Below are 16,547 nucleotides of genomic sequence, written 5' to 3' on the forward strand. Positions count from 1 at the left end.
TGCTCTATTATAATGGCATCATTGACTTGTGCTTTGATGGCTGCTTTGGCCCGGACAGGGCTTCGGAGCCCGGCCCCTCCCATGTGTTGTGTGTGTGTGCTCCAGTCCGCCTCCACTTGATCCCTATTTCTGTACGGACGGCTGGCGCCGGTAGCTGCCTTTTTTGAATATTCAACTCACACTTGGTATTGCTACTGCTGCTGCTGCTGCTGCTGCTCCTGCTGTTTGCTGCCTTGAAGTCCGCCCCTTTGCACTACGGGATAGTAACTTGCCGAAATTTGTCGGTCGCCATGGGGCTTTAAACTTCGCTCTGCTGGTCACAGTCACAGCCGGTGCTTCTTTCTTGTAAAACTTTACATTTTATTGGATTTCCAAATGATTTTCAATCAACAAGTCCATGTTATGCAATATGTATCATAGTAATGTATGTGTGGGTGTACAGTTATTGTTATTGTTTTTTGCAGTCATTGCAATTGCTAATCGAACTGATTTCTCGATAAAATGGCTTTAAACTACACACTAGTAGCAGGATCTGTGCTTCATGTCACGGCTTAAGTGCTAAACGTTGTACAATAGATACATGACACCGTTTTTTGCGTGACTGCAAGCACTCATATTTGGATTACAAACACAAAACAAAGAGCTGCATGGTAATGTGGTTGATTAATAATTATTTTTTGGTTAGTTACAAGTCTTAAACGCTTTCTAAACAAATGGAAATGCCTGGTAATGATTGTTAGTTTCGGCTGGGAAGATAAGAACCCCTAATCGTAAGGTAAATATTTGCGACGTGCAGCAGCTGCTTTGTTCACTGGGCGCCTAATGTTGCTAGTTCGTAATTTTCTCTAAATGCTACATAAAAATATATTTCTGGTATAAAAACGTGAATACTTTTAGCTGGGCTGCTGCAGACACATTTGGCCGCACACAGATTATGGCTAATATAAAATTGTTCTTCCGCCAGAGATTCCGTTTTGAGTTTTACAAATGCACTTTTAGAGATTCCATACGGCTCACAATGCGGCGACGCAGTTCGGCGTATCTGTGAGTAATGCATTTTTTCAAAGTTTTTCCACTAATTAATTTGATAATGAGACTCACCTTTCCTTTATCTTGGCCACTTCGCGGGCCACTTCCTGATCATAACGCTCCAGAATGGCACGGCACTCGGGCAGCGATAGGTTCAAAAATTGAGCAACTTCATTACTGAAAGCAAAATTGTTAAATAAAGGCCATAATAGATTTCTGGTATTATTACCTGATTTCATCTGTTTTCCGGGCGTCCACCAAAAACATACGTGCCACATCCTCATGAGGACCCAAAGTAACGCGCGTTATCAGGGGATACTCGTCATCCCTTAAACGCTTTTGCTCCCCATTGTCACGCACTATGAAAAGCGAAAAATTCTCCGCCGCACTGTCCACCTTGTACTTTTCCAGCACCAAGTTAATAACCTCCGGAGTGGTCACCATCGAGGAGACCCAAACAGACATCTGAGAACCATAGGGCGGTGTAAAAAACGAAGTCTCTCGATTGTAGTAGTGACCATTGATAGAGCACCGACGTTTCAGCTTGGTTCGGGAACTGTACACAAAAAGAGATTCTGATTACGAGACTGATATTGAAACCCAAGCTTTATCAACTCACCGGCGGTTTCCGCTACGTCGCTTGATTGCTGCAGCTCCAGTACGTGGAGGTCTCCGTAGCACTACGCCATCTTCGGTGACGTGCAACCCCGCCGTTCCGGCTCCATCGCCCTCGGGGCCTCCAACTCCCTCGCTCGCTGTGTACAGTTCCTCGGTTTGGGTGAGCTCATCGCCGGCAGCAGCTCCGCTGGTTATGGACGGAGCATCTGCACGGCTGGATTCACCTTCGCTGGCAGCAGCAGCATTCTCTTTGGGATAGCAATCCATCTGGATCTGAATGTACCGGGGAGGGATATCGCTGCGTCTTATGGTGGCCAGACGTTGGGGTCTTAGAGTGGCCTCATCGTCGTCATCGCTGTCAGAATATACGAAGCAACTGGGTCCCGACTTTGAGCGATTTATACCCTTCTCGAAGAGCTGCCGCCCCTGCTGATATGGCTTCTTGGGCTCCCCTCTGTGAGCCGCTGTGGTTGCTGAGGCCGAACCACTCTTCTGCAAGGCATATTGGCGCTGCGACGAGCGCGGAGAGCCCACGCTGCTGCGCAAGTTCATGGTGTCGTTGATCAGTGTGGGATCTATTGAGCGCAACGCATGCTCACAGTTAAAGCTTTTGCTCATCACCGAGTTCTCGCCGTAGAGCTTGAGGGAGTCGTGGATGCGAGACGGATCAATAGGCTGATTGCGCTTTAGGGTGTCGTCGTTGGGTTCCTTGAAGGAATTTGTCCCATTGACGTAGTCCTGATGCACACTGCGTTTAAAGTCCTCAAAGTCCATTGGTTTCAGGGTAGCATCGTCGGAGGTCTCATAGTTATCCACCGTGGTCTCAGTGGTGGTCGCGGTAGTGGTATTTTGAGTGTTTGTGTTTGCAGTTAACGAGTCCGTGGCTGTCATAAAGTTATCCGAGCTGCTGCTTTCCGTGGTGGCAGATTGTGTTGAACTCGACTCCGTGGTGGTCGTGGTGTTGTCCGTTGACGTTTTGCTGGGCGAACTGTCGCTGGATGATTGCGACGAGGGGAGTTTAACAGGCATTGTCTCGTAAATGCGATCCTTATCATTGTGACGCCTCTCCACCTGTAGAAGATCATCGATATCATCCCAGTCCAGCTTCTCCAAATTCCCTAGCTTAGAGGGTAGCGTGCTGGACACACAGCTTGTGCTGGCAGTGGGTGCCTCCACTAGCGTGCCAGACGAGTCTGTGGTGGTCGTATCCTCGTCGTCGTTGGAGACTTTGCCATTGGTCACTTCCTTGCTGTTCCCTGTGGTGTTGGCAGACGCATCGTCGGGGGTTGTAGGCAGCTCCGATATCTCGTTGAGGCTGCACGAGTCGAAGGTCATGCTCTCAGACAACGAAACATCCGTGGAAAGTTGGTCCACTTCGCCGGTTGTGGTTGTGGGCGGAGCAAGTGACTCGCTAACCTCGTTTTCCTTATCCGAGCTGCTCTCCTAAGGGTGACACACAAGTGGTTTTACATTAGTACATTATCTGCTTTTTAAATGGTTAATTTTTTTACATTTGCTGCCTTAGACACACGGCAGGAATTCCTCTTGCGCACCACAAACGTCCGCTGGTCGTCATCCTCCTTCAGGTGAATCACTCCCTGCACTCCCCAGTAGACGCGCAGGGCTCCTTCCAGCACCAAGCGGTTGTTCACCTCGCGGCTGCGTATCTCCAGACTTTTATTGTCGTAGAATTGGTTGTAGACCTGCCGGTACATGGGACTTTTATTAGTCATCTAGAACTGGGTTCCTTGGCTTATGCATGCCGCACCTTCAGCTTGGACTCCAGGTGATCACGCGGAAGGCTGGGGCCATTGGCCTGAGCTCCTGCCGGCTTCTGGGCTCCCTTCACCCCGTAGCTCTTATGCGACTCCACCCTGGTGCCATGGCCAAAGAGCTGAGGTCCGAACAGCGCTCCATAGCACGGCACATGACAGTAAGGCACACCTTTGTGCTAAAAAAGGCAACAAAACAGAGATGCATCGAGATCATGCGGCTAAACATCACCTGTTACACTCACCTCAGCGTGCTGGCCGGGATTCAGCCGCTTACCGCACTCCTCGCAGCGCAAACATTCCGGATGCCAATCGTAGCCAAGCGATTGTTTACGTTCCGCTGTGTTTGGAATAAATGAAAATAATTACATACGATTTATTTACGGATCAGGGCCTGTTCGCAGCTGCAAGTGTGTGCGGACGTGGGTGTGTGTATTACCAAAGAAAACGGGTTTGCCGCACTTGTGGCACTTCCACATTCTTCTCCAGTTGACTCCAAACTGCACAGGTCAACGATTCCAGAGTCCCAATTCCCAATTTCCGGGTGCGCTCTTGCTGCTCCTCCGCTTTAGCTCCCTCGATCGCGGGATGTGGGCCAAACTCACGTTACGCCACGGGATTTATGCAAATGAGGCGATTTTGAGCGGACACGAAACGCAAATAGAACGCAAGACAAAGGGTAAACACATGGGGGAGTGGAGGTGGAGTGCGGGACTATGTGCGGTCACTTGGCCATCGGCGCCGGTGAACGTGAGAAAGACATAGTTTTATAAATGAAACTGGCACTGTGCACACCCACGCGACGGGCACAAGGCAGGTGCATCGAGTGTTATGCGTTCTTAAATAGATAATTGCACCAAAACCAAAACAGCACCAGCAGAAAGAGAACAGAACAATGAAATAGAGGTGGAAGTTCAGCAATAACTCTATCGATTACAACGTAGAGCGATTGTTATGGGCACTATCGATTCCCTCCTAAGTACCCGGAAGGTAACCGATATTTATAGTTTTGAACACAAATTTAAAGTTGTTCTGTTTTCGCGTTTAAGTTTTCAAAAATAAATGTTTCACTTTAAATCGATTAATATATATTTTGATTTTGTATATATAAATTATCGGTACAGGGTATCCAAACTTCGTGACACCATTTTCTAATTAATCGATGTTTTCATAGAAAAAATCGATAGTCTTTACAATCGTTGTTATGTTATGTTTTTGAAATTATTATTAGGAATCATCCTTGTTCCACTAGCTGTATAACCACATCTGCTTCATGAAAGTATATTAAATTTGTACCGGACGTAGCAAGACCTGAGAACCAATAACGTAAACAACTTTAAAAATAGCCCGCCAAGGGGTGTGACCATCTGCAGATGCGCAGCCTCCCTGCGTTATTTCTTGGCGGTCTGGACGCGGCCACACTGTTCAATAGAAAGCGAGACGTTTTTAGTTTGTTGTCTGTGGATTCCGCGCTGTGAATTTCGTTAATTTGCCCATTGACTCGCGTAAATCGGCAAGTTCCGCTTATCAGGGCCAGAGCTCTACGTGTGTGCCCGTCGACCTCCGAGGATGCAAGCAGCCCATCCGCCTCCGGCTGCCTGCAATTAGGTTCTCGAAACGCGTCGCCTGGAAGGCAGCAGCAACAGGCCAGCTATTCCGCAGGCCCCAATTAGCGAACAGCCAACAGTGCAAGTGCTACGTGCGTGTGATTGTGTCCGAGCTGCTGTCTCAGCTTCGATTGGAGCCACGATGCGCGCCACCATCGAGTTCGAGGAGTGCCTGAAGGATTCGCCGCGCTTCAGGTGGATATAACCCATACACAGAACCCAAGCCCCTATAGATTCCTTTCCTTGTTTACACCATCGGTGCCTCCGCTTTTGGCAGCCCGAGATTTGCATTGTTCCGGAGAGCTGTCCATGTAGCGTGACTGGTTGCTATCAAGCTGGCCTCGCCACCCGCCCCCTTGCCAGCCAGCGCTGAAAACGCGGCTTAATCATCCATCGAACAAACTTTGCACTGGAAACCGTCCCGTCACCGCTGTGGAATTTATCTTCCCTTTCTGCCGTTGCCCCCGTCTTGCCAACCGTTTAATTGCCGATGCTAGACTGGCAAATGTTTCGCCGCTGATTGATAAGATTTCACCGAAATTGCCTCTTCTTGGCTAATCGCGCCCAAAGACAAAGCTTTCCCTCGTAAATGCTGCACAAAAGCGGCGAGATAACTCGTTTACTGGCACCCTCATCCCCACTTCTCACTTCTTGTAGCACCTGCAGCAGCTCCTAATGAAAAAAAACCGGAAACAGCAACCGGATTTAAAGTTCGAACCTGAGAATACCCTTCCCATGAACTATTTTTGATAGATCTTTAAAGAGGAAAGGATTTTAACCACAATTTTTGGTTCATTTATTTGTAATAAATATATTAGGTATTGGTTGTGCTGATTAAACTGGATAGTTTCTTAAGCAATTACACGAGAGTGTTCCAATGCAAAGGAAACGTAACAAATGTTAGAGGAGTTTTTTCAAAAAACTTAAAGTTTAGCAAATTGCCGCATTTTCTATATATTAGCTAGTTGTGAGGTTTCGGCTAAAGCCGACCATCTGTCGAGTTCCAATGCCTGTTAATTTTATTATTTTAATTTACTTATCGAGTTGATTTATTTTCCTTAAGGTGTATATATATAAATTAATTCAAAAGTCACTTTGAACGCATTATTTGGTAGGGAAGTCTGGCCAGTAGTTTATGTAGTACTTGTGTGTTGACCCGTCAAACAATCTCTCTAACCAGTCATCCAGGCTGTTGAGTAGATGATCCTCCAGGAGGACATTTGCCTCTGCCTCTGACTCTTCGGAGTATCCTTTATCCAGGAAAGTTCCAATCTCAGGATCCTCTCTTCTGTCCAAAAGCGGTTTGGTAATTTTCAAAATTCTCTTGGCCCCGCGAACGGATTCTGGATGCTTGGCATGATACATGCAAAAGTATTTTCGGTGGCCATTCAATGCTATTACAGTGCCCACACAATTCCTGGGATTAACCTGCAACTTCTGATTTGTGCACAGCGACAATCGCAGGAGCTCAGAGTACCACGGCAATCCCTTTTCAATTAGCATGTGTCCGAATAATAAGGTCTTGGATTTTCTGTAAGGCCAAACGGCCTTGTGAAAGTAGGGTATCAATTTTTTTCGGCTTTGCAAGTCTGTAATGAGGAGTAATGTGCGGCAACCTGGCTTTAGTAGACGAACCATTCCGTTATATTTTTCAGCTCTCAGCTCGTAAAGCTTAAGTTCTGGGACGGGTTGATTATGATATTGGTCTTGGCCATCAACAAGATGTCCTTGGGCCTTAAGATTTTCCTCTTCTGCCCGCACAAAGTACATCAGCACATACCCAACGGCAAACATGAATGCAATTGTTCCCAAGAGGGAAAATGCAGCCAGGAGGTGCTCATCTTCTATATTATCAGATAAATAGTCCAGCATATATAGCATTCGCGACATCCATTTGGTAATTATTCCTTCGGAATGCTCATTGAACAGCTTCTCCACAAAGGCTTCGTAATTTAGCGACTCTGACGATTTTAAAAGTCTCTTCACTGTGAAAGAAATTTCATAGTTTGTGGCATTGATTAAACTTTCGTTCACAAAGTTTGCATATTGCTTAGCACCGCAGACCCACTCGTACTTAATATGTTTATCATCTCGCCGCCAAATGATGACAATTTGCAGGGGATTCTTCTCAAACGATCCCTTTGAAATGGCATTGATAAAATCGGGCTGACTCTCCTTGAACATGTACGCGAATCGAACTCTTTCCAAGCTGTAACCACTATTTAGAGCAATTCGCCTGAGAGCGACTCTTGCAAAGTCGTGCTTTTTGTTATTTTCCGTGATTAGAACCACGCACAAACGCTTCCTTGGTCGGTTCCACTCCCTTGGACACACACTCTCCAGGATATCCTGTGAGGATAGTCTAGGTAAAGCCAAATATTGATTGGAAGAAACCACATCTATCAGTGTTTGCGTTGGGATGTCCGGCATACATACACTGGCCACGTAGCTCGTCGACTCTTCATTGAATATAAGCAGTGTGTCCATGCTGGTATTAACCTTGAAACGATCAATTATGTCCTTTGATCGCTTACTATTCATATCGACAAACCCGAATGCGACACGATCGTTGAATTCAAAGGCAGTTAGCAGGTACCGCAGCCGGATCAAACTGCGAGGCTCCAAGATAAGGGCGCGAACCCTGTTATCCATCCATCCGCCAAGGAAATCATCAATATTTTCGCTGTCCACACGTTGCATGATTCTAAACGGTAGCTTCTTGCGGATGAAGTCAACCACCTTTTGGGGTGTAATTGAATGCTCTCGGTAAATAAAGACATGCCCATCGATGACAACTACCATCTTGGGGACCTCATCTATGCCAGTTTTCCGGAAAATTGACTCCTCGTGTATGGCATTGACGGTGGCAAAGTTAACCCCCAGGGGTTCCAGGATGTCCATCACCTTTTTAAATGCGTTTACTATTCGGTTGCACCGGAAGCACCAATCGTTATAGAACATTACTACGTGAACCTTCTTGGCGCTGTTTGGCAAAATATTCTTCTCAAAGTAGTTGGCGGTGACGGATAGCTTGTGGAAGAGCACAATGTCCTGGTCTATGGTGAAATGCTTCCCGAACGTGTCTTCCGTTTGATAGTACGAATATCGATTATATTCACTGTAGTCATATTTGTCCTGCAAATAGTGCGAATCCTCACTGGTGACTCCATGCCGATCATAGATGCGACGTCTGTCGGTGTCGCTTAGCAGCTCATAAGCTGATTTTATTTGGACGAATTTCTCCACAGAATCCGAGTCGGAACGTTTGTCTGGGTGCCACTCTTTGGCCAGCTCCTTGTACGCTTTCCTTATTTCCTGCGCAGATGCCGTGTTGCTTACACCGAGTATGGCGTAAGGGTCGTTCGAGGCGCAAAGACATATTGTTGCATTTGCACACAGGACCAGAAATATGATTAATATATTTTGTTCACAAAATTTTCCCGTTGACATCTTCTTCCAGTATTGGTTGAAAACATATGTTTTGAGAGAATCAATACTAGAATTTGCAATGTGACCGCAGACTGGGAGATGCTATATACCATCCTGCTCCAAGTTAGCGCCACTGGGGCAGAGATGAGCCAGGAACTGGGTGGAGGATGGAACTAGGATAATATCCGGGTATTCTATTGTAGGCGGGGATTTCAATCTAAAACTATTTATTGTTTTTTTAAGCAATTTCCAGGTTTTTTCTATAAGAAAAACCCGCGCCTGCGCAGAAATATCTTTACAGTGTGCGTCAGAAGTATTAGTCAACACTATTAGGCGGATAAAATTAAACCAAAAGTAGGTCAGAAATTCTTGTTGTTGTTAAAGCTGTTTATACAGAGAACTTAGTTAAAGTATTTAAAAACTATTTCAAAAACAATTCTAGGCCTGATTCCTGTTAGGATATAATGTAATCACATAGCTGCAGACTTAGCGAAGTGGAGGAGACACGTCATAGCTTATCTTCTTCCAGTATAGAATTGATTTCAATTAGGTATCATCGAAGTGAGCTTCCTGGATGTCCAGATGTATTCCAATGGCCAGGTAATACTTTTCGGTCGAAGGGCAATCACTATCAGAACCACTATCACTATAGATGTAAACAGTACGGAAGCCACGGACAGACTGAGGCAAGCGGGACGCTAGTGCCCTGTATTTATAGTCCCCGAGAACAGAGAAAGTGAGAGCGCGAGAGAAAGAGCTATCTCTAGAGATACACAGAGATTGAGATATACACACTGAAAAATATTGAGATTAAGAGAGAGAAGGAGAGAGTAAGCGAGAGAGAGTGACAGAGACAAGTTTGAGTAGAATCGTGAGACAGATATATGAACATGGCTCAATCGACACGACTGTTGATGCTGATCAAGAATATATATACTTTATATGGTTGCAAACTTCTGGCTAAAATTATAATACCCTGCAATGTATTTTAAAATTAAATAATAGAATCCTACAAGATTTTGAGTCTGTATTCTAGAATACATTTTCTTTCTTAAACTATTTCTTATTCTCTTCGAGATCTTCTCTTTTTCCTAGCCCCTATCCCAAGGTATTTTCAAATACAAATAAAGTATTGAAACAAAACCAATGCACGACTAATTGATGGTTAGCACCAGGGAAGAAGCGGGGAAAGCCAGAAAGTAAGCAACAGCGTGTCCCCCGAGGGACAGACTCTGTTTTGTGGCGAGGCTTCCACAATTGGAAGCGCAAATACGCTTTAATACAGCGGCATAAATTAAAAGTGTCAACATAAACAGTCTCTGTGAGAGAGCGAGGGCTCCGCATACTGGCAGTGCCGCTGCCCCCGCGATAACTTCTTTGATTAAGCTGCCAGATAATGTTTACCCAACTCGGGCAATTTTAATCATCAGCAGACTCAAGCCTATACCCAATCCCAGACCCATTACCCGACCCATCTGTTGTTTACATCTCTCAGCAGAATTGTGCTAACGTTTTCAGTTTGTTTTTGCCAGACAATTTGTATCCAAGGAGGAGGCTGACATCGAACATTTGGAGCAGCGGCTGGAGAAAATCATCAAGCTGTGCAATGTGGCCGTCGACTCCGGGAAGGAGTATGTCAAGAACCAGAGGTACAACCACTGCGCAGTTTCCATCCTCATGCATATTCATGGTCATCGATTCTCGGTATTTTACAGCGCCTTTGCCATGTCCTTGTGGGATCTGCAACAGCACTTTCTCGACAACAAGAACGCGCACAACGCTCTGGGCAAGCTGATACATTGCTTCCAGGTGAGGCCTAGCCCTGAGGATAAATAGGGCACGGATGGCTCATTTTGCACCTATTTTTCAGGAGATGAACAAGTTCCATACGATTCTCTTGGATCAGGCTAGCAGGACGGTGCTAAAGAATCTCAGTGTGTTTGTAAAGGACGACATCAACCAGGTGAAGGACTACAAAGGTCACTTCCTTAAGGTTTCCGAGGGCTACGACAATGCGCTAATTAAAAACGCACAGGTCTGAAACAATAGCATAAGCAATCGAGAACAAGTGTCTAATCTATGTTCGTTATTCCTTTAGGCCAGTAAAAACCGACCGCAAGAGGTGCAGGAAGCTGCCAATATCCTTTCCGCCTCCAAATCCTGTTTCCAGCACACCGCCCTGGACTATGTGAACTATATAACGCTGGCCCAGGCTCGCAAGGTCCCCTCCATACTGTCAACGGTAAGAAAAGGCCAAGGTGCCGCTAGATATCAGCTCTTATCACTTTCAAATGCCATGAATGGAGTGGCCCGCGACCGCTGAGTAAATAACTTCAAGGGATTTGTTTTTGTTATGACGTCACTACTGCGATATAAATGCGTGTTTGTATGTATGTATATGTTGCATATCTAAAAGCATTGATCAGCAAGTTGAGTCAGTTTGTGCGCTGGCTAACGCGATCAGTTGCCTATCAGGAGTACTCGGTGCCGGATCGTCGCTGGGGGTGCAGAGAAACTAAAGAACAATAACTGCTATTCTTTCTTTTCGGCACGTTTTAAAGCTGATCTCCCCCACTATTTTTTCGGCAGCTGCTGGACTACTATCAGGCGTGCGTGACCTACTACCACCAGGGCTTCGATCTGTGCAACGATTTTGACGAGTTTTTCAAGAATATCAGTGAAGACTTGAATGCGCTACGGGGTGACTATCAGCAGCTGGAAAAGGCAATGCAGAACCGCCACATGAGCGTCAATCGCTACTGCGACTCGAACACCAACAGCACCTCCAACAAGATCGAGGGATACCTGTTCAAGAAGAAGTCCAAGGGCTTCAAGACCTGGTGCCGGCGCTGGTTCTACTTGAGCGACAACCAGCTCGTCTACAGGTGGGTCCGCGCAGCTTGCTCCTTTTGCTCATTTGTCCATCCCGAAAAAACCCATCCCATCTGCTTGCTTGGTTAATATTGTTTTGCAACTTTTGATTTCTGTCATGTTTTTGTTGTGTGGTGTAATATGATGTGATGTGTTGGCCGTACGCTGAAGTGATTTGGATTCGCATTGCAGAAAACGCAGCAATGAGGACTCGTTCTCGGTCATGGAGGAGGATCTGCGCATCTGTCACGTCCGCCCGGTAAACGAGGGCGACCGTCGCTTCTGCTTTGAGGTCATCTCGCCGACAAAGTAAGTAGTTCTTATCCCTTATTTTAGACAGCTACTGATACAGCTCTATTCCATGTTCACAGATCTCACATTTTGCAGGCGGACTCCGCCGATATGCTCTCTCTGTGGATTTCCGCGCTGCAGCACAGCATTGGAGCAGCCATCCAGCATGACTCCACCACGCATCACTCACGACCGCAGTCGACGAACACACCCAATGCTTTACCCGCAAAGCGAAGAATGTTAGTTTGATTCACTTTTGATTTTCCATCCTATGTCTCATAACCAATCGGACTTCCCGTCTTTCAGCCACTGGGAGGAGTTCCTTAAGATACCCGGCAACGCGTACTGCTGCGACTGCAGGAGCCCCGAACCGCGATGGGCTTCTATCAATCTGGGCATAACGCTGTGCATTGAGTGCTCTGGAGTTCATCGCAGCCTGGGCGTCCACTACAGCAAAGTGCGCTCTCTGACTTTGGATGCCTGGGAGACCGAGAACGTGAAGGTGATGATGGAGCTCGGCAACGAGGTGGTGAACCGCATCTATGAGGCACGCACTGGCGAAGACTGCGAGCTTCAGCATCCTACTGAGCAATGCGAGATAGGAGTACGCGAGGCCTGGATCAAGGCAAAATATGTAGAGCGGCGGTTTGTGTGCGGCATGCCTAAGCCCCAAGAGCTGCTGGCAAGTGAGACGGCCGAGGTGCTAAGCATAGATAGTGGAGGGCTGGCGGAGGACGGTGGCAGTGGAGGCAGCGGAACAGGACTTGGAATCGGTAAGCGGGCCACTCTATCGCTGGGAGGGACACGCAAGTGGGCGGTTAAGAAGTTAAGACGGAGGCGACAGCAGCGGTCATTGCCCAAAACATTAAGTGACGATCCGAGTATTTATAACACGGCCAAGACAGGCGACGAGCTAGACGAAGACGACGATGATGAATCCATCAACATTCCTTCAATGTCGCTGAGCATATCTCGCGACGATTTGCTGGTCATCGGTGATGACCTGGCCCTGGACAGCTTTGAGACGCCTGGCATTCTGGGTAGTGATCAAGACAGCACCGAAGGCGAGTCGGAGACGGAAATGCCGGAGGAGCTGCCCTTCTCTCAGCTAGACGCCAACCAATTGCTTTACATGGCTTCGGTAGTACACAATCTGCCGGTGATGTGCATGGCCTTCGCCTTGGGCGCCGACAAGCACTGGAAGAACCCCCAGGATAGGCAACGGTCGTTCCTTCACCAGGCCGTGATCTCCGGCTCCGTGATGGCCTGCGAGTACCTCCTGCTAAATGGAGCCGCCATCGATGCTGTAGACGAGCTGGGCTACAGTGCACTGCACATATCCACGGCCAAGGGCCACATCGCCCAGGTGTATTTGCTGCTGAAGCACAAGGCAGCCTACGACCTGGCCTCCAGTGATGGCAAGAAGGCATTGGATATTGCAGTTGACCAGAAGAACGCCGATATTGTGACACTGTAAGATTGCATAAATATTAATTATTATCTATATTAATTGAATTAATGTTTTAGACTCCGGCTGACAAGGCTTAATGACGAGATTGGTCTGAACGATGAGTTCAACGGGGAGGATGAGACGTATAAGGACGTAATGAAGGACTTCTCCAACTTTACCGCCAGCCAGCCGCGAATGCTACGCCAGCGGAATGATTCCAATACTTTGGAGTCGCAGCGCAGCTCGCTCACCAATTCTGACTAGCAGCGGGTGATGGGTCGCAGAAATTAAAGGACCCTTTCGTTATTGTGGACATTGTACCGATTAGTAGGCTAGGGTGCACATTGGATTGTTATTGGCTTTATAATGCATTAACCAGGAATGGTAAAAGGTTTCGATTTCGATGTCCTCGCAGCAGAGGCTCGAGAAGGCAATCTCACTTGAAAGGCGCTTCCGATTATACAACAAAGATTTATTAATTGCATTTTATCCTTGTATTTTGCATTTGATTTCTCTTGGCGCATTTTAGGTCCCGTTTGTTGGCGCTTAGCTTAAGTTTAAAGTATTTGTAGAGGAGTTGAGTTTATTAAAACACATGTATTTGCCTATCATATTGTACATCATCTTATGTGGTATTTATTAAACAAACAATATATTGTAAAATGTACGTCTAGCTAGATATTATATTGTAACCCGTTATAGAGCTGTTCCAAATGTTCGACTTTGTATTTGTATTTCGCTAAACTGTTTAACGCTGCATGCATTCTAAATGTTCTAACTCTATCATGTTGATGATAAATGGTGCCAACTGTTGTGAGCACTTCCAGTTCGCGAAATAAAGTTGTAAAATATTCAAAGCTTATTTGGTCATTGTCAGTGTGGTAAGATCACGACAGGATAATTTATTCCATCTCACTAATCTCGGGCTCGGAGCCATAATCCACTGACTTTTTTAGCCCCTTGTGCACGGTGGTAATATGTCGCTGGAGGGCACTGCGATCGTTGAATTGTCGTTCGCACTCCTTGCAGTTGAACATGACGCCCGCATGGGTGACCAAATGGCGACTCAGACCCGACTGGTGGTTGAAGCTGCGAGGGCACAGGTGACACTTATTGGTCCTGTTGTTGCCCATGTGTACCCGACTGATGTGCTGCTGCAGATTTGATTTCTGGGCAAAGCACGTCGAGCAGTGGGGGCACTTGTGACGCTTAGCTCCCGTGTGGGTGTCCATGTGCCGTTTAAGCACCTCTCGCTGAGAGAAGGAAGCCTCGCATTCATCGCACTTAAAGGGCTTGATCCCAGTATGAATGACCATGTGACGCTTTAGGGAACTTGCACAGGACAGCTGCAATCCGCAGACGGGACACTTGAGTGTACCACCTTTACCGTTCTTTATGCTTTTGATATGGATATTGTGGTGTCTCAGCAGTAACTTCTCTGAGGCAAAGGCCACCGGACAGATCTTACACTGGAAGGTCTTAATCGTGTCTGTGACCCTCCTAGGCTTTAGTTGACCCTCACGCAACTCTGCTCTGCTCTGCTTTACCACAAACTCACTCTGTCGCTTTCGTTTGGAAGGGGGCTCTGCGTCTCGCGTAGTTTGGTTCTTCTCCTGAAAATGGGCAATGTTAAGCAAAAACACATTGACACGTCAGTAGTTTAGTTACCACAATGATCATATTCTCGTCAAAGTTATAGACCTGTTGCTCCTCAGCTATCTCGCCGTCCAAATTGAAGACCACCACATCGTCTAATTGCGTTTTATCTCCACTGAATTGAATCTCTCCATCTTCCTTAACTATAAAACATCAGATCAATAATGGTGAATCTTTTAACCCATGATCCCTACTCACTGTTGTAAGACGTGATATTGTTGTCCTCGTCAAAGTCTGGCGATGAGGCAGGCTTGGTGGCCTGCGCACTATCCGCATCGATTATGTAAATCTCACCATCCTCGGTCCTCACCATTTCTCCTGCGCCGATCATTTTAAGGTCTCTGAAGTCCTGCTCGCTTTCCGTGGGTACGTCAACCTCCAGCTCTAGTGTATCCACCTCCACCTCATCAACGGCAGAGGTTTCCGGAGTGCCACACCGCACGAAATCCTCCTCCCGTTCGGCCTGCTCCGCTTCCATTTTCAGCAACGCTGGTGGCTTCGCTTTTGGACTGGAGCTCTGCTTGACACAATTCTGAAGCTTCACCTTGGCCGGTGGCTTTACTACCGCCTCTTCTCCATCCAGTGCCTCCCAATGACCGGCCTTCTTCTCGGCCAGGTACACCTCAAGTTCGCCCAAGAGCTTGGCCAGCTGCTCCTTTCGGATCTCCTCAGACACTTCGTTGCGCAGCTCTTCACGAACATCGCTGCGGACCTCGGCCTCCAGCTGCTCTTTCACCTCACTGCGCACCTCCTCAGCCAGCTCCTTGCGTACTTCGGGAACAAGTTTGGCCCGCAGCTTTATCCGCGAGTCCACCAACCGCTTGTTTAACTCCTGCTCTTGCTCCTCTTTGAACTTTGCGCGCCACTTCTCGTCGGCTTTCTGGCGAACCTTATCCTGTTGCTCTATGAATGCTATCGAGTCTTCGAATTCCAGCTCATCGTCGTCAAAATCGTCACCATCCGGATCCTTTGAGAAGACACGGCTTCGCTTGCCCAGGCACAGCAGACGGGTGTGCTTCCGCAGCTTCTTCTCCGCCGCCTGGCATCGCTGCCGAAAGAGGAAGGACTTCTCCAGTTGGTATCTACACTCGGCGCATATCTTCTTGGGCAGGTTGTCCGTCGGTTTTGCGTCTAAAGCGACGCAAGCCATTAGGCGCACAGGGATCGACAGATTAGCCTCGTCCTCGTTGAATATATCGTACGCGTCCTGGTGCACCCCCAGGCACAGGCGGCACAAGGTCGACAAATCGGGATACGAAGGCGGAGCGTCCATAGGGTCGCTTCTTTCTGCTAAATTTCTTATAGTCGGCGGAATAACATGGATGTTGTAGTTGGCGTCGCTAGCATTTAGTGATGACAAAACATCAGAGAACTATCGACTCTATCGATGTTTGGGTCTAGTTTTCCAAACATCGATAGTGCAAAAAACCGATCTTACAATTGTACTGAAAATTTCTTATGATAATTGTAATACAATATATTAAGGTTAATCTTTAGTTTTATATTTTACTTATATTACCAAATTAATTTAACAATTTTATACTTCAGATGTTAAATGGCAAAAAAGCCTTAATAAGTTTTGCTAAGAAACTGTTGAATAAAACATTAAGAAAAGTGAGTGCTCAATAAATGGAACAGCCACTCAAAACAATTTGATGGGAATTTCATCTAAATCAGGGATAGAATATTTTAGTATATACCACGGCGAAATGTTATGCCCTCCCCGACAAGCAAAATCGACCCAAACTTTTACAAAAATCTTACGCCCTTAAATGAACGCGTGCGAATTGCACGGTATCACAAAAGATAGGGCCAAATATTCTA

At 46.8% G+C, this 16,547-nt stretch overlaps 4 protein-coding genes across 5 annotated transcripts; 1 reads left to right on the plus strand and 3 right to left on the minus strand.

Moving 5' to 3' along the window:
* Window positions 1-339: 339 nt before the first annotated feature.
* Rassf (Ras association family member) lies at window positions 340-4,347 on the minus strand. The gene is made up of 8 exons (XM_020958722.2): window positions 3,859-4,347; window positions 3,665-3,759; window positions 3,416-3,598; window positions 3,159-3,350; window positions 1,649-3,090; window positions 1,259-1,585; window positions 1,102-1,206; window positions 340-1,042 (listed from the first exon to the last, which is right to left on the minus strand). The coding sequence occupies exons 1-8, from the start codon at window positions 3,896-3,898 to the stop codon at window positions 982-984; spliced, it is 2,445 nt and encodes an 814-aa protein (XP_020814381.2). The 5' UTR covers window positions 3,899-4,347; the 3' UTR covers window positions 340-981.
* Window positions 4,348-4,803: 456 nt separating this feature from the next.
* Window positions 4,804-13,924, plus strand: CenB1A (Centaurin beta 1A). 2 transcript variants are annotated; one of them, XM_020962305.2, is made up of 10 exons: window positions 4,804-5,221; window positions 9,988-10,104; window positions 10,171-10,264; window positions 10,326-10,490; window positions 10,554-10,697; window positions 11,045-11,340; window positions 11,519-11,635; window positions 11,698-11,856; window positions 11,924-13,090; window positions 13,145-13,924. In XM_020962305.2, the coding sequence occupies exons 1-10, from the start codon at window positions 5,169-5,171 to the stop codon at window positions 13,329-13,331; spliced, it is 2,499 nt and encodes an 832-aa protein (XP_020817964.1). In that variant the 5' UTR covers window positions 4,804-5,168; the 3' UTR covers window positions 13,332-13,924. The 2 variants fall into 2 exon arrangements, with proteins under 2 accessions (XP_020817964.1, XP_020817963.1); XM_020962304.2 differs by having other exon boundaries at window positions 4,828-5,221; window positions 11,498-11,635.
* l(3)80Fg (dnaJ homolog subfamily C member 16 l(3)80Fg) lies at window positions 5,799-9,432 on the minus strand. The gene has a single exon (XM_020962307.2). It carries the CDS (start codon window positions 8,474-8,476, stop codon window positions 6,131-6,133), a length of 2,346 nt encoding a protein of 781 aa, XP_020817966.2. The 5' UTR covers window positions 8,477-9,432; the 3' UTR covers window positions 5,799-6,130.
* Window positions 13,645-16,098, minus strand: LOC110191444 (uncharacterized). The gene is made up of 3 exons (XM_020962308.2): window positions 14,922-16,098; window positions 14,736-14,866; window positions 13,645-14,680 (listed from the first exon to the last, which is right to left on the minus strand). Exons 1-3 carry the CDS (start codon window positions 15,994-15,996, stop codon window positions 13,970-13,972), a joined length of 1,917 nt encoding a protein of 638 aa, XP_020817967.2. The 5' UTR covers window positions 15,997-16,098; the 3' UTR covers window positions 13,645-13,969.
* Window positions 16,099-16,547: the final 449 nt, after the last annotated feature.

This window comes from Drosophila serrata, unplaced genomic scaffold (assembly GCF_035046125.1).
Source record: "Drosophila serrata isolate PLE 108 unplaced genomic scaffold, ASM3504612v1 contig_295, whole genome shotgun sequence".
NCBI lineage: Eukaryota > Metazoa > Arthropoda > Insecta > Diptera > Drosophilidae > Drosophila > Drosophila serrata.